The 20,000-nt window shown below is 43.2% G+C and overlaps 1 protein-coding gene across 1 annotated transcript in view; it reads left to right on the forward strand.

Annotated features, from left to right (window-relative positions):
* The window catches only part of LOC121840362 (netrin receptor UNC5A-like), a 140,864-nt gene extending 121,926 nt beyond the window's left edge, over positions 1 to 18,938 (forward strand). Inside the window, exons 8-14 of the mRNA XM_042303027.1 lie at positions 1,269 to 1,418; positions 8,258 to 8,422; positions 10,687 to 10,871; positions 13,619 to 13,682; positions 13,764 to 14,613; positions 14,925 to 14,952; positions 18,773 to 18,938. Coding sequence (XP_042158961.1) covers positions 1,269 to 1,418; positions 8,258 to 8,422; positions 10,687 to 10,871; positions 13,619 to 13,682; positions 13,764 to 14,613; positions 14,925 to 14,952; positions 18,773 to 18,938 — 1,608 coding nt within the window. The remainder of the gene's footprint in view (positions 1 to 1,268; positions 1,419 to 8,257; positions 8,423 to 10,686; positions 10,872 to 13,618; positions 13,683 to 13,763; positions 14,614 to 14,924; positions 14,953 to 18,772) is intronic.
* The last annotated feature ends 1,062 nt before the right edge of the window (positions 18,939 to 20,000 follow it).

The following is a 20,000-nucleotide window of genomic DNA, read 5'->3' on the forward strand; positions in this document are numbered from 1 at the left end:
TTTGCTCTCGTCTAAACTGTTCTAATATGATTAGAGACGACATGGTATTCTTTCTATTGCAGAGTTGGCGGAGGGGGGGGGCTGCAATTTATTGCATTTCAACCACAGATTCAACTACAAAGACAAGGGAGCTTTTCTACTCACTCACTCACTTTTCATGAGAAAAGGGCAGTGATTGGTAGATGGGTAACAATAGCAAATCAGACATTGAATATCTCTTTAAAACATGGTCAAGTTAATAATTACGCTGTGGATGATGTATTAAAACTACCCAGTCGTCCTTCTGAACTGAGCTGCAGGAGAGGAAGGAAACTGCTTAGTGATGTCACCATGAGGCCATTGGTGATTTTAAAACAGTTACGCAGTTTAATGGCTGTGATGGGAGACAACTGAGGATGGATCAACAACATTGTAGTTACTTCACAATACTAACCTAAATGACACAGTGAAAAGAAGAATACAAACATACAGACTAAAGTTATTCTCTCTCTGTCTCTCTCTCTGTCTCGCTCTCTCTGTCTCTCTCTCTCTCTCTCTCTCTCTGTCTCTCTCTATGTGTCTCTCTCTCTGTTTCTCTCTCTCTGTGTGTCTCTCTCTGGGTCTCTCTCTGGCTCTCTCTCTCTGGCTCTCTCTCTCTGGCTCTCTCTCTCTCTCTCTCTGTCTCTCTCTGTGTGTCTCTCTCTCTGTTTCTCTCTCGCTGTGTGTCTCTGGCTGGCTCTCTCTCTCTGGCTCTCTCTCTCTGGCTCTCTCTCTCTGGCTCTCTCTCTGTCTCTCTGTGTGTCTCTCTGTCTCTCTTTCTGTCTCTCTTTCTCTCTCTCTGTCTCTCTCTCTGTCTCTGTCTCTCTCTCTGTCTCTCTCTCTCTCTATCTGTCTCTCTCTCTGTCTCTGTCTCTCTCTCTGTCTCTGTCTCTGTCTCTCTCTCTGTCTCTCTCTCTGTCTCTCTCTCTATCTGTCTCTCTCTCTGTCTCTCTCTCTGTCTCTGTCTCTGTCTCTCTCTCGGTCTCTGTCTCTCTCTCTGTCTCTCTCTCTCTCTCTCTCTCTCTCTCTCTCTCTGTCTTCTCTCTCTCGCTCTCTCTCTCTCTCTTTCTCTCGCTTTCTGTCTCGCTCTCTCTCTCTCTCTCTCTCTCTCTCTCGCTCTCTCGCTCTTTCTCTCTCGCTCTCTCTCTCGCTTTCTCTCTCTCTCGCTCTCTCTCTCGCTCTCTCTCGCTCTCCGTCTCTCTCCCTCTCGCTCTCTCTCTCTCTCTCTCAATCTCTTTCTCTCTCTCTAGGAGGTGATGCAGATGGAGAGACAGCTAGGTGGTCGTCTGATTGATGAGCCCCACGTCCTACTGTTTAAAGACAGCTACCACAACCTGCGCCTCTCCATCCACGACATGCCCCAGGCACACTGGAGAAGCAAACTACTGGCCGGGTACCAGGTGAGTTCAAAATATGTTTTCATTTTCAATGTGTTGTTTTACAGGGTACGGCGCCCCAAGAGCAAATTATGGTTTAGTGCTTTGCTCAAGGGTACATCGACAGATTTGTTTTACAGCTAATTGCCTGTTTGCAGTGATAACTGAGTGAAAGTGACTAATAAAATCGATGGGGGACCCTAACCCACTTTGCAAACTAAAACATTTATGTTATTCCTGAAATTCTACCCATTTTTCCATAGGCTGGAGAGAAATGTTTGCAGTAAAGTGAGTGAGAGTGACTAACAAAATCAATGTGGGGCCCTCCCGGTCGGTATTTCTACCAAGTTTACTACAAACGTAGATAGTTGGCTAGACTAATTCCCCAATCTAGAACATGTTAGATGACATGACTAATTCCCCAATCTAGAACATGTTAGATGACATGACTAATTCCCGAATCTAGAACATGTTAGATGACATGACTAATTCCCCAATCTAGAACATGTTAGATGACATGACTAATTCCCCAATCTATAACATGTTAGATGACTAATTGAGCGGCTCTCAGTGACTAGCAAGAGGAAACTGCTGATGCTCAGACATCTATAAATCCCTATGGTCCCTGCTGATGCTCAGACATCTATAAATCCCTATGGTCCCTGCTGATGCTCAGACATCTATAAATCCCTATGGCCCCTGCTGATGCTCAGACATCTATAAATCCCTATGGTCCCTGCTGATGCTCAGACATCTATAAATCCCTATGGCCCCTGCTGATGCTCAGACATCTATAAATCCCTATGGCCCCTGCTGATGCTCAGACATCTATAATGCCAGACATCTATAAATCCCTATGGCCCCTGCTGATGCTCAGACATCTATAAATCCCTATGGCCCCTGCTGATGCTCAGACATCTATAAATCCCTATGGCCCCTGCTGATGCTCAGACATCTATAAATCCCTATGGCCCCTGCTGATGCTCAGACATCTATAAATCCCTATGGCCCTGCTGATGCTCAGACATCTATAAATCCCTATGGCCCCTGCTGATGCTCAGACATCTATAAATCCCTATGGCCCCTGCTGATGCTCAGACATCTATAAATCCCTATGGCCCCTGCTGATGCTCAGACATCTATAAATCCCTATGGCCCCTGCTGATGCTCAGACATCTATAAATCCCTATGGTCCCTGCTGATGCTCAGACATCTATAAATCCCTATGGCCCCTGCTGATGCTCAGACATCTATAAATCCCTATGGCCCCTGCTGATGCTCAGACATCTATAAATCCCTATGGCCCCTGCTGATGCTCAGACATCTATAAATCCCTATGGCCCCTGCTGATGCTCAGACATCTATAAATCCCTATGGCCCCTGCTGATGCTCAGACATCTATAAATCCCTATGGCCCCTGCTGATGCTCAGACATCTATAAATCCCTATGGTCCCTGCTGATGCCAGACATCTATAAATCCCTATGGCCCCTGATGCTCAGACATCTATAAATCCCTATGGCCCCTGCTGATGCTCAGACATCTATAAATCCCTATGGCCCCTGCTGATGCTCAGACATCTATAAATCCCTATGGCCCCTGCTGATGCTCAGACATCTATAAATCCCTATGGCCCCTGCTGATGCTCAGACATCTATAAATCCCTAATCAGGTCCCTGTTCTGATGCTGATCAGACATCTATAAATCCCTATGGCCCCTGCTGATGCCCAGGGGTCAGACATCTATAAATCCCTATGACCTAGGGGTCATAGGGATCTATAGAGGACAGGGATGACCAGGGGTCATAGGGATCTATAGAGGACAGGGATGACCAGGGGTCATAGGGATCTATAGAGGACAGGGATGACCAGGGGTCATAGGGATCTATAGAGGACAGGGATGACCAGGGGTCATAGGGATCTATAGAGGACAGGGATGACCAGGGGTCATAGGGGGACATAGAGGACAGGGATGACCAGGGGTCATAGGGATCTATAGAGGACAGGGATGACCAGGGGTCATAGGGATGACTCATAGGGATCTAGAGGACAGGGATGACCAGGGGGGATCATAGGGGGGGATGACATCATAGATCTATAGGGGCAGGGATGACCAGGGGGGATCATAGGGGGGATGACCATCAGATCTATAGACAGGGATGACCAGGGGTCATAGTCAGGGATGACCAGGGCTCATAGGGATCTATAGAGGACAGGGATGACCAGGGGTCATAGGGATCTATAGAGGACAGGGATGACCAGGGGTCATAGGGATCTATAGAGGACAGGGATGACCAGGGGTCATAGGGGGACTTAGAGGACAGGGATGACCAGGAGTCATAGGGAGACATAGTCGTTATTTCAGTGTTTGGTAACTAGTACACTTTGCTAATTTAACAGACTAATAAACCTGAATGGTTTAACGAATCACCGAGAGGTTTCAAAGTCCACATTTTAAATGACTTTTAGACCAAAAAATTGTCTCTTAAATGTTGCTGATATAACGATGGTCATTTCACGGTCCTTTTAGGAGATGTTCAGATTTTCGGAGAGTTTTAATTGAATGTTGTCGGGGTTTATCTTCCGTTGATCATTTGAAATATTTCTAGGATAGAGGGAGTTGGAGAGAGAGTCAGGGACTGCATGACTTCTGCCTAAAAACCATTGTGGCCTTGCTTCAGGCTTAGTGGATCAGTATGCCGTGCCTTCAGAGAGGGGGGACTATGTGTGTGTGTGTGTGTGTGTGTGTGTGTGTGTGTGTGTGTGTGTGTGTGTGTGTGTGTGTGTGTGTGTCAGCCTCCACAGCTCCTGTCTGATTGATTCTACTAGGAGCCTCTCTCAAAGGGAGCTCAGATCAAATATAGAAGAGTGTATTAATACACCTGGAACTACCTTCACATCCTGACTCCTGGAACCTCTCAACCTCTCCTCCTGTCTTCTACTCCCTCCCTCCCTCCACCTCTCCACCTCTCAACCTCTCCTCCTCTCTCTCCTCCTCCTACATCCCTCCCTCCCTCCCTTCATCTCTCCTTTACCTCAACCTCTCATCCTCTCTGTCCTCCTCTCTCCCTCCCTGTCTCTACCTCCCTCCCTCCCTCCCTCGCTCCACCTCTCATTTACCTCCATCTCTCCTCTCCTTCACACCTGCTTGGCCTACTGCAGCCGGAGAAGGAAAGAGAGGAGGGTAAGCAGAAAGAAAAAGGGAGCAATGACACAAGAGAGAGGAAATATATATATATATGTATATATATAGAGAGAGAGAGAGAGAGGTAATGGAGGTAGAGGTAGTAGAGGTAGATGTAGAGGTAGATGTAGTAGAGGTAGAAGAGGTGGTAGAGGTAGTAGAGGTAGTAGAGGTAGATGTAGTACAGGTAGAGGTAGAGAGACAGAGACGTAGTAGAGGTAGTAGAGGTAGAGAGACAGAGTGGTAGTAGAGACAGAGAGGTAGAGAGACAGAGATGTAGTAGAGGTAGTAGAGGTAGAGAGACAGAGTGGTAGTAGAGACAGAGAGGTAGTAGAGAGGCAGAGAGGTAGTAGAGGTAGAGAGACAGAGTGGTAGTAGAGGTAGAGAGACAGAGAGGTAGTAGAGGTAGAGAGACAGAGTGGTAGTAGAGGTAGAGAGACAGAGAGGTAGTAGAGGTAGAGAGACAGAGTGGTAGTAGAGACAGAGAGGTAGTAGAGAGGCAGAGAGGTAGTAGAGGTAGTAGAGGTGGTATATGTAGTAGAGGTAGAGAGACAGAGAGGTAGTAGAGGTAGTAGAGGTGGTATATGTAGTAGAGGTAGAGAGACAGAGAGGTAGTAGAGGTAGAGAGGTAGATGTAGTAGAGGTAGTAGAGGTAGATGTAGTAGAGGTAGAGAGTCAGAGAGGTAGTAGAGGTGGTAGAGGTAGAGGAGGTAGAGAGTCAGAGAGGTAGTAGAGGTAGTAGAGGTGGTAGAGGTAGTAGAGGTAGTAGAGGTAGAGAGACAGAGAGGTAGTAGAGGTAGAGACAGAGGGGGGTAGGGACTAGGAGAAGGGAGAAGGGTTTGTGATGTTCCAGGAGTCAGGATGTGAAGGAAGTTCCAGGAGTCAGGATTTGAAGGTAGTTCCAGGAGTCAGGATGTGAAGGTAGTTCCAGGAGTCGGGATGTGAAGGTAGTTCCAGGGGTGAGGATGTGAAGGTAGTTCCAGGATTCAGGATGTGAAGAGAGACAGACAGACAGACAGACAGACAGACAGACAGACAGACAGACAGACAGACAGACAGACAGACAGACAGACAGACAGACAGGCAGGCAGGCAGGCAGGCAGGCAGGCAGGCAGGCAGGCAGGCAAGCAGGCAAGCAGACAGAGCCTAGTGCGATTTGGGACAAGCCTCAGTCTCTTCTCAGCAGCACTGTCACCGCCTGGGTCACAGTGCCCCTGTCTGGTCACATGTGTGTACTACAGCTGCTCTGCCCTCTGAAATGACTGGTTATGGTTAGGTACTAGTTAGTATATATGAATAGTTAGGTACTAGTTAGTATATATGAATAGTTAGGTACTAGTTACTATAAATGAATAGATACTAGTTAGTATATATATATGAATAGTTAGATACTAGTTAGTATATATGAATAGTTAGATACTAGTTACTATATATGAATAGTTTGATACTAGTTAATATATATATATATGAATAGTCAAAAACTAGTTCGTATATATGAATAGTTGCATACTAGTTACTATATATGAATAGTTAGATACTAGTTAGTATATATGAATAGTTAGATACTAGTTCGTATATATGAATAGTTGCATACTAGTTACTATATATGAATAGTTAGATACTAGTTAGTATATATGAATAGTTAGATACTAGTTAGTATATATGAATAGTTAGATACTAGTTAGTATATACCGTATGCTTGGATAAAACCTCTCCAGGGTCCCACCTGGCCAACATCCGGTGAAATTGCAGAGCGTGAAATTCTAAAATACTCCTTTCAAATATTTATCATTCTAGAAAATATATGTGTTAAACATCAAAATAAAGCTTAATCCAGCCGCGGTGTCAGATTTCAAAAAGGCTTTACGGCGAAAGCACACCATGCGATTATCTGAGGACGGCGCTCCGCATGCAAACACATGACAATCATATTTCAACCAGGCAGTTGTGCCACAAAAGTCAGGAATAGCGATATAATAAATGCATTGCCTTTGAAGATCTTCTTCTGTTGGCACTACAAAAAGTCCCAGAAACATCACAAATGGTCCTTTTGTTCGATAATGTCCTTCTTTATTTATATGGCACGTTTGATTCAGAAATACACCAGTTTCAACTCGCCCAACATGCCTACAAAGTATCTAATAAGTAACCTTTAAACTTGGTCCAAACATTTCAAACAACGTTCCTAATCCAACCTCGGGTACCCTGAAAAGTAAATAAATTGATAACACTTATGACGGAATAAACTGTTTCTAATACTGGATAAAAACAACGTGAAGCGTGCTCCAGTTCCCACGTTCCAAAACAGTAGAGTCCACCTGGAGGGACACTTCCGTACTTCTTCATTTCTCAAAAGAAAAACATCAACCAATTTCTAAAGACTGTTGACATCTAGTGGAAGCCATAGGAACTGCAACCTGGTTCCTAATAATAAGGGAGTCCCATAGAAAACAATTGGAAAATCCTATGACCTCAATTTGTTTTCCCCTGAATGGTTTGTCCTCGGGGTTTCGCCTGCCATATCAGTTCTGTTATACTCACAGAATATTTTAACAGTTTTAGAAACTTTAGAGTGTTTTCTATCCAAATCTACCAATTATATGCATATCCTGGCTTCTGGGCCTGAGGAACAGGCAGTTTACTTTGGGGATGCTTTTCATCAGATGTCAAAATACTGCCCCCTACCCCAGAGAGGTTATTAAGGCCAACACGTTACCCAAAACAAACTTTGGAGGTGGAGTCACTTACAGTTGACCGGGGAAGCTCTAGCAGGGCAGAAATTTGACTAACTGACTTGTTGGAAAGGTGGCATCATATGGCGGTGCCACGTTGAAAGTCACTGAACTCTTCAGTAAAGGCCATTCTACTGCCAATGTTTGTCTATGGAGATTGCATAGCTGTAGCTGTGTGCTCGGTTTTATACACCTGTCAATTTGAAAGGGTGTCCATGTACTTTTGCATACAGTATATACCTCTGCCTTAACTCAGTGCTTCTCTGAGACATGAATATGGAGCAACGGGGAGAGAAAGTTTAAGTTATGAATAAATTTGATCAAACATTCAGTTGGTACCTGACTGGTTTATAAAGAGAGGAACTGGAGCTTCGGTATCACAAAGTTCTGCTATTAAAACCTAGTCACTTTAAAATATATATTTGGTGGGGAAAAAGTTATGGTAGTTTCAATGTATTCATAATCCATAATCCATAATTCATAATCCATAATTCATTGAGAATGGAGACCTGGTTCTCTCTAAGAACTACATCCACATCCACAACCACATCACATCCACATCCACAACCACATCACAACCACATCTGAAACCTTTTATAATGGTCCATGTTGTGTTCTTGTCCTCTAGGAGATCCCGTTCTACCACATCTGAAACCTTTTATAATGGTCCATGTTGTGTTCTTGTCCTCTAGGAGATCCCGTTCTACCACATCTGAAACCTTTTATAATGGTCCATGTTGTGTTCTGGTCCTCTAGGAGATCCCGTTCTACCACATCTGAAACCTTTTATAATGGTCCATGTTGTGTTCTTGTCCTCTAGGAGATCCCGTTCTACCACATCTGAAACCTTTTATAATGGTCCATGTTGTGTTCTTGTCCTCTAGGAGATCCCGTTCTACCACATCTGAAACCTTTTATAATGGTCCATGTTGTGTTCTGGTCCTCTAGGAGATCCCGTTCTACCACATCTGGAACGGTTCCCAGCGGTTCCTCCACTGTACCTTCACCCTGGAGCGGCTCAACCTCAGTACCTGTGAGCTCACCTGTCAGCTGTGTGTCTGGCAGGTAGAGGGGGAGGGACAGAGCTTTAGCCTCGACTTCAACATCGCCAAGGTAACACTCAGGTCTCATACAGTGCATTCAGAAAATATTCAGACCCATTGACTTTTTCCACATTTTTGTTACGTTACAGACCTTATTCTAAAATGCAATAAATTGTTTTCTTCCCTCATCAATCTACACACAATACCCCATAATGGCAAAGCAAAAACAGGTTTTTATGAATTTTAACAAATTATTAGGAATATATTTTTTTAAAATCACATTTACATAAGTATTCAGACCCAGGTGCTTTTCAGCAAACTCCAAATGGGCTTTCATGTGCCTTTTATTGAGGAGTGGCTTCCATCTGGCCTCTCTATCATAAAGGCCTGATTGGTGGAGTGCTATAAAGATGGTTGTCCTTCTGGAAGGGTCTCCCATCTCCACAGAGGAACTCTGGAGTTCTGTCAGAGTGACCATTGGGTTATTGGTCACCTCCTTGCGAAGGCTCTTCTCCCCCGATTGCTCAAAAGTTTGGTTGGGCTTTCAGCTCTAGGTAGAGTTTTGTGATTCCAAACTTTAAAATTGATGGAGGCCATTGTGTTCTTGAGGACCTTAAATGCTACAGCCACTTTTTGGTACCTTTCCCCAGATCTTTGCCTCGACACAATCCTGTCTCTGAGCTCTTACGGACAATTCCTTCAACCTTATGGCTTGATTTTTGCTCTGATCCTCAACACTTGGGGCCCCACAAGGGTGCGTTCTGAGCCCTCCCCTGTACTCCATGTTCACCCATGACTGCGTGGCCACGCACGCCTCCAACTCAATCATCAAGTTTGCAGACGACACAACAGTGGTAGGCTTGATTACCAACAACGACGAGACGGCCTACAGGGAGGAGGTGACCCCCCATCCACATCGACGGGACAGCAGTGGAGAAGGTGTAAAGTTTTAAGTTCCTCGGTGTACACATCATGGACAAACTGAAATGGTCCACCCACACAGACAGCGTCGTGAAGAAGGAGGCTCTTCAGGAGGCTGAAGAAATTTGGCTTGTCGCCCAAAACACTCACAAACTTTTACAGATGCACAATCGAGAGCATCCTGTCGGGCTGTAACACCGCCTGGTACGGCAACTGCACCACTCACAACCGCAAGGCTCTCCAGAGGGTAGTGAGGTCTGCGCAACGCATCACCGGGGGCAAACTACCTGCCCTCCAGGACACCTACACCACCCAATGTCACAGGAAGGCCTTAAAGATCATCAAGGACAACAACCACCCGAGCCACTGCCTGTTCACCCCGCTATCATCCAGAAGGCGAGGTCAGTACAGGTGCATCAAAGCAGAGACTGAAAAACAGCTTCTATCTCAAGGCCATCAGACTGTTAAACAACCATCACTAACAGAGAGGCTGCTGCCAACACACTGACTCAAATCTCTGGCCACTTATATAAATGACTTAATAAAGGTATCAATAGTCGCTTTAAATAACTCCACTTTAATAATGTTTACATATTACCTATATTACTCATCTCATATGTACATACTGTATTTTATACCATCTACTGCATCTTGCCTATGCCGCACAGCCATCGCTCATCCATATATTTATATGTACATATTCTCATTCCTCCTTTTAGATTTGAGTGTATTAGGTAGTTGTTGGGGTAGTTGATAGATTATTTGTTAGATATTACTGTCGGGACTAGAAGCACAAGCATTTCGCTACACTCGCATTAATAACATCTGCTAACTATGCGTATGTGACAAATAAAATTTGATTTGATCTGAGCTCCATTTTGAGTCTCATATCAAAGGGTCTGAATTTTTATGTAAATAAAGTATTTCTGTTTTTTTAATATATTTTTTTATATACATTTGGAAAAATGTCTAAAAACATGTTTCTATTAGTCATTTATGGGGTATTGTGTGTAGATTGATAAGGGGGAAGAAAATGTATTTAATCCATTGTAGAATAAGACTGTAACGGAACAAAATGTGGAAAAAGTCACGGGGTCTGAATACTTTCCCAATGCACCGTATGTCACACTATGCCTCTCCAAGATAGGTGTTGATAAGATACCCAAAGAGATGGACTCTTTTCTGGCTTTTAACAATATACATCCATATATCTTTAGTATGTGTGCGGCTCAAACTCTCTATACTCGAATCCTGTTTTTATTTGGTTCACATGACCTAAGAAGACAGCAGTCTCCTGGACTATATAGTTCATGGCTCGTAGCTAAACAGGCTGTGTTTGGCTGTGAACTCTCTGTTTGTGTTTATCTCTATATGTTCCTATATAACCCTTTCTACATTCCTCTGGTCCTATAGGACAGTCGACCCCTGGACCCGGAGTTCCTGCTGATGGACAATAACCCTAGCGGCTCAGCTCTAGCAGGACCCAGTGCTTTCCAGATCCCCTATCTCATCAGGCAGAAGATCTGCAGCAGCCTGGATACACCTTGTCCCAACGGGGCCGATTGGAGACTGTTGGCCCAGAGACTCAAACTGGACAGGTAACTAACCCTAACCCTAACCTTGTCCCAACGGGGCCGATTGGAGACTGTTGGCCCAGAGACTCAAACTGGACAGGTAACTAACCCTAACCTAGAGACTCAAACTGGACAGGTAACTAACCCTAACCACAGACCCTAAACTAGAGACTCGAACTGGACAGGTAACTAACAATAACCCTAAACTAGAGACTCAAACTGGACAGGTAACTAACCCTAACCACCGACCCTAAACTAGAGACTCAAACTGGACAGGTAACTAACCATAACCCTAAACTAGAGACTCAAACTGGACAGGTAACTAACCCTAACCACCGACCCTAAACTAGAGACTCAAACTGGACAGGTAACTAACCTTAACCACAGACCCTAAACTAGAGACTCAAACAGGACAGGTAACTAACCCTAACCACTGTCAACTATGAGACCTTATATAGACAGGTGTGTGCCTTTCCAAATCATGTCCAATCAATAGAATTTTACCGCAGGTGGACTCCAATCAAGTTGTAGAAACATCTCAAGGATGATCAATGGAAGCATTTTGCACCTGAGCTCAATTTAGAGTCTCATAGCGAAGGGTCTGAATACTTATGTCTAAAAACTTGTTTTTGCTTTGTCATTGTGGGGTATTGTGATGTCATTGTGGGGTATTGTGATGTCATTGTGGGGTATTGTGATGACATTGTGGGGTATTGTGATGTCATTGTGGGGTATTGTGTGTAGATTGATAAGGAGAAACAAGTATTTAATCAATTGTAGAATAAGGCTGTGACATAACAAAATGTGGAAAAAGTCAAGGAGTCTGAATGCTTTCCGAATGCACGGTATCGGGCTAAAATATTGGTTTGGAACTGGGCCTAGGTATAGAGATTCTATATTAGTTTGGGACTGGGCCTAGGTATAGAGATTCTATATTAGTTTGGGACTGGGCCTAGGTATAGAGATTCTATATTAGTTTGGGACTGGGCCTAGGTATAGAGATTCTATATTAGTTTGGGACTGGGCCTAGGGATAGAGATTCAATGTTGGTTTGGGACTGGGCCTAGGGATAGAGATTCAATATTGGTTTGGGACTGGGCCTAGGTATAGAGATTCAATATTGGTTTGGGACTGGACCTAGGTATAGAGATTCTATATTGGTTTGGGACTGGGCCTAGGTATAGAGATTCAATATTGGTTTGGGACTGGGCCTTTAGAGATTCAATATTGGTTTGGGACTGGGCCTAGGTATAGAGCTTCTATATTGGTTTGGGACTGGGCCTAGGGATAGAGATTCAATATTGGTTTGGGACTGGGCCTAGGTATAGAGATTCTATATTAGTCTGAGACTGGGCCTAGGTATAGAGATTCTATATTGGTTTGGGACTGGGCCTAGGTATAGAGATTCAATATTGGTTTGGGACTGGGCCTAGGTATAGAGATTCAATATTGGTTTGGGACTGGGCCTAGGTATAGAGATTCAATATTGGTTTGGGACTGGGCCTAGGTATAGAGCTTCTATATTGGTTTGGGACTGGGCCTAGGGATAGAGATTCAATATTGGTTTGGGACTGGGCCTAGGTATAGAGATTCAATATTGGTTTGGGACTGGGCCTAGGTATAGGTATAGGGATTCTATATTGGTTTGGGACTGGGCCTAGGTATAGGTATAGGGATTCTATATTGGTTTGGGACTGGGCCTAGGTATAGGTATAGGGATTCTATATTGGTTTGGGACTGGGCCTAGGTATAGGTATAGGGATTCTATATTGGTTTGGGACTGGGCCTAGGTATAGGTATAGGGATTCTATATTGGTTTGGGACAGAGTCGATGCCTCTCCCATTTAACATGACTCAGCACAGCTAATTTGGGCCAGTAAATGTACCATTTAAAATAGGCTTATTTTAAACAGGAAAGAGTCAGAGAGAAAACCCCTGATCAATTACCTTCCAATGTAACTTCCTCCTGGTAATGAAGTCTATTAGCTACATTTGTCTCATCAGCTGGATTTACCTTCATTAATTACACATTGGATTGGTGCAGTACAGGTCCAATTATCCCTGATTGGCTCAGTACAGGTCCAATTAGCCCTGATTGGCTCAAACTAATCCATTCCCATTTATTTCCCTTAGAGAAACATCTCTTCTGTTGGGTACAGTGGAAATCTGGGATCAGAATGTTCATGTTCTGACTTTTTAAATGAATGACAGACCGCTTCGATAGAAGGAGTTTTAATCCATCTAACATGGATGGATCCTACGTGCGTGTGCGTGACTATGTCTCTGTGTGTGTGCGCACCTGCGTGTGCGTGCGTGTGAATATAACCAGGCAGAGGTAAATGTCAGTATTTGATTGTATCTCCCACTATACAGAACAGTGTATGAAAGGCTGTTTCTCCCTGCTATACAGAACAGTGTGGTGTGAAAGGCTGTTTCTCCCTGCTATACAGAACAGTGTGGTATGAAAGGCTGTTTCTCCCACTATACAGAACAGTGTGGTGTGAAAGGCTGTTTCTATACAGAACAGTGTGGTGTGAAAGGCTGTTTCTATACAGAACAGTGTATGAAAGGCTGTTTCTCCCTGCTATACAGAACAGTGTATGAAAGGCTGTTTCTATACAGAACAGTGTGGTGTGAAAGGCTGTTTCTCCCACTATACAGAACAGTGTGTGAAAGGCTGTTTCTATACAGAACAGTGTGATGTGAAAGGCTGTTTCTCCCTGCTATACAGAACAGTGTGGTGTGAAAGGCTGTTTCTCCCTGCTATACAGAACAGTGTGGTGTGAAAGGCTGTTTCTGCAGTACACCAGCTACTGTAAGCTGATGTTTCACCCTGTAATGTGAAAAACACATTCTAATCTCCACACCGTCCTTTTTGTATAATAACAATTGAACTTTATTGGTTCACTGGTACAGTTTACTACCATCACTGTCTTAGCTGTGGCCCTGTTAGCTGTGGCCCTGTTAGCTGTGGCCCTGTTAGCTGTGGCCCTGTTAGCTGTGGCCCTGCTAGCTGTGGCCCTGTTAGCTGTGGCCCTGTTAGCTGTGGCCCTGCTCGTTGTGGCCCTGCTCGTTGTGGCCCTGTTAGCTGTGGCCCTGTTAGCTGTGGCCCTGTTAGCTGTGGCCCTGCTAGTCGTGGCCTTGCTAGTTGTGGCCCTGTTAGCTGTGGCCCTGTTAGCTGTGGCCCTGTTAGCTGTGGCCCTGTTAGCTGTGGCCCTGCTAGCTGTGGCCCTGGTAGCTGTGGCCCTGTTAGTTGTGGCCCTGTTAGTTGTGGCCCTGTTAGCTGTGGCCCTGCTAGCTGTGGCCCTGTTAGTTGTGGCCCTGTTAGCCGTGGCCCTGTTAGCCGTGGCCCTGTTAGTTGTGGCCCTGTTAGCTGTGGCCCTGTTAGTTGTGGCCCTGTTAGTTGTGGCCCTGTTAGTTGTGGCCCCGTTAGCTGTGGCCCCGTTAGCTGTGGCCCTGTTAGTTGTGGCCCTGTTAGCTGAGGCCCTGTTAGCTGTGGCCCTGTTAGCTGTGGCCCTGTTAGCTGAGGCCCTGTTAGCTGTGGCCCTGTTAGCTGAGGCCCTGTTAGCTGTGGCCCTGGTAGCTGTGGCCCTGTTAGCTGAGGCCCGGTTAGCTGAGGCCCGGTTAGCTGAGGCCCGGTTAGCTGAGGCCCTGTTAGTTGTGGCCCTGTTATCCGTGGCCCTGTTAGCTGAGGCCCTGTTAGCTGTGGCCCTGTTAGCTGAGGCCCTGTTAGCTGTGGCCCTGTTAGCTGAAGGTGGTGTGGAAGGTGATGTGTTGCTGTAGTATACAATACACTACATTCTCTCACCTGCCTGACTGTCTGTCTGTATGATGTATGACACACACACACACTGAATATAAGCCTGTAAAAATAGTCTGAACGCTTTGTCATTCCTTGAATCCATTTAAGTGATTTTCACTGCAGTAGGTTAACAGGAAAGAGTGAAGAATTACAAAGGTCTAGCTGTGCTCTCTATCCAACCGTTCTCAAGGTGAAGCTGAAGGACATACAGGCTTGCTGGTTTTCCTCTACCCTCAACCTCTCCTCACACCCCGACCCCTGACCCCGACCTCTAGGCCTCACCCCCCCCCTCATCTTGAAGTGGTACACAACAACCCTTAAATCCATAGACAGTAGAGGATCAGAAAAAGGCCATTACATGGAACAAGCCACTCCAGATACCTCTGGGAGGAAGATACTAGCAGCTGTCATCCTCCAACATCACATACACTACTGAGCTGAAGGCCTGTGTCCCAAACCGCACCCTATTCAATCCCTATACAGTGCACCACTTCTGGCCGGGGTCCATAGGAAGTTCCATAGGGCTCTTATCAAAAAAGCAGTGCACTATATAGGGAATAGGGTGCCATTTGGGATGGAGCCAACATGTGAGGAAGGGACAGTGGGGTCACTGCATTTAGGCATATTGATTGGTTTCGGGGTTTGATCCGAAAGGTCAAGGCCTGGAAGCAGAAAAGGTCATTTCCTACTTAAATGTCAACTTCCTTTAGGGGATTAAGGGATAAAGTTTATATGTGTGATTTATGTTGGATTAATGGCCATTTTTATTATCAAATGCAAATCGGGGATCCTAACTGCTGAAAGGATAAGACATCCAAAATGAATGGTTTGATGTATATTGTTGGCTTACAGTATAGTGTAATATAGTATAGTGTAATATAGTGCAATATAGTATACTGTGGTATGGCATAGTATAGTATATTGTAGTATAGTGCAGTGTACTATATTTTAGTGTAATGTAGTATAGTGTAATATTGTGTAGTATAGTGTGGCATGGCATAGTGTAGTATAAATGTTGTAGTGCAGTGTAGTATATTGCAGTGTAATATAGTATAGTATGTATGGCCTAGTGTAGTATAGTATATTGTAGTGTAATGTAGTGTAATGTGTAATATAGTGCAATATAGTATAGTGTGGTATGGCCTAGTGTAGTAGAATATGTTGTAGTGTAGTATATTGCAGTGTAATATAGTATAGTGTAATACCATGCAATATAGTGTAGTATTGTGCGGTATGACCCAGTGTAGTATAGTATAGTGCAGTGCCGTGTAGCATAGTATGGTATGGCCTAGTGTAGTATAGTATATTGTAGTATGGTGTAGTGTAATATATTGTAGTGTAATGTAGTAATAATGTAGTGTAATGTGTAATATAGTGAAAAATAGTATAGTATAGTGTGGTATGGTATGGTACAGTGTAGTATAGTGTATTGTAGTGTAGTGTGTTGTAGAGTGTACTATAGTATAGTGCAGTACAGTGCAGTATCGTGTGGTAGGGTGTAGTATAGCATAGTGTAATATAGTGTAGTTAGGTACAGTGTGGTATGGCACAGTGTAGTATAGTATAGTGTAATATAGTATAGTGTAGTGTAATATAGTGTAATATAGTATAGTGTAGTGTAATATAGTATAGTGTAATATAGTATAGCGTAATATAGTATAGTGTAGTATAGTGTAGTGAGGTGTAATATAGTATAGTGTAATATAGTATAGTATGGTATAGAATGGTGCAGTGTATTATGGTGTAATATAGTATAGTGTAATATAGTATAGTGTGATATAGTATAGCGTAATATAGTATAGTGTAATATAGGATAGCGTAATATAGTATAGTGTAATATAGTACAGCGTAATATAGTGTAATATAGTATAGCGTAATATAGTATAGTGTAATATAGTATAGCGTAATATAGTATAGTGTAATATAGTATAGTGTAATATGGTATAGTATGGTATAGAATGTTGTAGTGTGGTATAGTGTAATATAGAATAGTGTAATATGGTATAGTGTAGTATAGTATAACATCATATAGTATGATATAATATAATAAAGTATAGTGTTGTATAGTATAGTATAATATGGTATAGTATAGTGTAGTATACTATAGTATAGTGTAGTATAGTATGGTGTGTCATAGTATAGTGTGGTATAGTGTGGTGCAGTATATTATAGTATAATATAATATAGTATGGTGTAGTATAGTACATGGTGGTATAGTATGGTGTAGTGTAGTATAGTATACTAGAATATGGTGTTATATAGTGCAGTATAGTGTAATATAGTACAGCGTAATATAGTATAGTGTAATACAGTATAGTGTAGTATAGTATGGTGTGGTATAGTATAGTGTGGTGTAATATAGTATAGTGTAATATAGTATAGTGTAGTAAAGTATGGTGTGGTATAGTATAGTGTGGTGTAATATAGTATATTTTAATATAGTATAGTGTAATATAATATAGTGTAATATAGTATTGTGTAATATAGTGTGGTATAGAATGGTGCAGTGTAGTATGGTGTAATATAATATAGTGTAATATAGTATAGTGTAATATAGTATAGCGTAATATAGTATAGCGTAATATAGTATAGCGTAATATAGTATGGTGTAATATAGTCTAGTGTAATATAGTATAGCGTAATATAGTATAGCGCAATGTAGTATAGTGTAATATAGTATAGCGTAATATAGTATAGCGTAATATAGTATAGTGTAATATAGTATAGTGTAATATGGTATAGTGTAGTCTGGCATAGTATAGTATAGTATAACATCATATAGTATGATATAATATAATATAGTATAGTGTTGTATAGTATAATATGGTATAGTGTAGTATACTATAGTGTAGTATGGTGTGGTGTAGTAAATTATAGTATAATATAATATAGTATGGTGTAGTATAGTACATGGTGGTATAGTATGGTGTAGTGTAGTATAGTATACTAGAATATAGTGTTGTATAGTGTAGTATAGTATAATATAGTATAGTGTGGTATAGTATAGCGTAATATAGTATAGCGTAATATAGTATAGTGTAATATAGTATAGTGTAATATGGTATAGTGTAGTCTGGCATAGTATAGTATAGTATAACATCATATAGTATGATATAATATAATATAGTATAGTGTTGTATAGTATAATATGGTATAGTGTAGTATACTATAGTGTAGTATGGTGTGGTGTAGTAAATTATAGTATAATATAATATAGTATGGTGTAGTATAGTACATGGTGGTATAGTATGGTGTAGTGTAGTATAGTATACTAGAATATAGTGTTGTATAGTGTAGTATAGTATAATATAGTATAGTGTGGTATAGTATGGTGTGGTATAGTATAGTGTGGTGTGGTATGGCACAGTATGTAGTATAGTATTTAGTAAATATATCGTATGGTATTGTATGGTATAGTGTGGCATAGTATAGTATGGTTTAGTTTTGGCATAGTATGGTATATAGTATAGTATATAGAATAGCATAGTATAGTATCGTATAATGTGGTATAGTATATAGTATAATGTGGTATAGTATAGCATATTGTGGTATAGTGTGGTATAGTATAGTATATATTATCGTATAATGTGGTATAGTGTATAGTATAGTATATATTATCATATAGTATATAGTTTAATGTGGTATAGTATATAGTATAGTGTGGTATAGTATAGCATAGTGTATAGCAGGGCTGCAGAGGAGCACAGATTATGTCAGTAGCACATCACTAAGGACTTTACAGTGCAGTATTGGGGAAAGGAAACGTCAACAAGGGACAATAAACAACCGATAATGAATTGAATAATGAATCTCTCCCCCCTCTCTCTCCCTTTTTCCTCACTCCTCTCCCTCTTCTCACCTCTCCTCTTCCTCCTCTCCTCTCCCTCTCCACTCCTCCAATCACTCTCCTTCTCCTCTCTCTCCTCCTCTCCGTTTCCTCTCCCCTCTCTTCTCTCTCCATTTCCTCTCCCTCTCCCTCTTCTCTCCTCTCCCTCTCCCCCTCTCCTCCTCTCCTCTCCCTCTCCTCTCTCTCCTCCCCTCTCCTCTCCCCTCATCCGTTCCCTCTCCCTCTCTCCTCCTCCTCTCCTCTCCCTCCTCCTCTCCTCCTCTCCCTCCTCTCCAGGCATATGAGTTTCTTTGCGTCCAAGGCGAGTCCCACCAGTGTGATTCTGGATCTGTGGGAGGCCCAACACTTCCACAGTGGAAACCTGAACCAGCTGGCCACCGTCATGGCCGACATTGGCAAACAGGAAGCTATGATTTTCCTGGTCTCAGACGGAGAGTGCTAGCCTTAGCTCTGTCCCACACTGTCCCAACACTGCACCCTATTCCCTAGATAGTGCACCAATGTAGGGGACTACCTAGGTAATAGAGTGCTATTTGAGATCAGCCCCCTAAAAAAGGAGAGGACTGGAACAGGGTAGAATATACAGACACATGAGAGGAGAGGAGAACACTCCCCCTCTCTCGCCCCTCCTTTACCAGAGAGAAGAGAAGAACGGAACACTTCTCCCCTCCTTTAGCAGAGAGAAGAGAAGAACGGAACACTTCTCCTCCCCTCCTTTAGCAGAGAGAAGAGAAGAACGGAAGACTCCCCCTCTCTCCCCTCCTTTACCAGAGAGAAGAGAAGAACGGAACACTCCCCCCTCTCTCCCCCTCCTTTACCAGAGAGAAGAGAAGAACGGAACACTCCCCCTCTCTCCCCTCCTTTACCAGAGAGAAGAGAAGAACGGAACACTCCCCCTCTCTCCCTCCTTTACCAGAGAGAAGAGAAGAACGGAACACTCCCCCCTCTCTCCCTCCTTTACCAGAGAGAAGAGAAGAACGGAACACTCCCCCTCTCTCCCCTCCTTTACCAGAGAGAAGAGAAGAAGGGAACACTCCCCCCTCTCTCTCCCCTCCTTTACCAGAGAGAAGAGAAGAAGGGAACACTCCCCCTCTCTCCCCTCCTTTACCAGAGAGAAGAGAAGAACGGAACACTCCCCCTCTCTCCCCTCCTTTACCAGAGAGAAGAGAAGAAGAGAACACTCCCCCTCTCTCCCTCCTTTACAAGAGAGAAGAACAGAACACTCCCCCTCTCTCCCCTCCTTTACAAGAGAGAAGAACAGAACACTCCCCCTCTCTTACAAGAGAGAAGAACCCTCATTTTACAAGAGAGAAGAACGGAACACTCCCCCTCTCTCCCCTCCTTTTACAAGAGAGAAGAACAGAACACTCCCCTCTCTCCCCTCCTTTACAAGAGAGAAGAACGGAACACTCCTCCTCTCTCCCCTCATTTTACAAGAGAGAAGAACGGAACACTCCTCCTCTCTCCCCTCCTTTACAAGAGAGAAGAACAGAACACTCCCCCT

Source organism: Oncorhynchus tshawytscha, linkage group LG21, assembly GCF_018296145.1.
Source record: "Oncorhynchus tshawytscha isolate Ot180627B linkage group LG21, Otsh_v2.0, whole genome shotgun sequence".
Classification (NCBI taxonomy): Eukaryota; Metazoa; Chordata; class Actinopteri; order Salmoniformes; family Salmonidae; genus Oncorhynchus; species Oncorhynchus tshawytscha.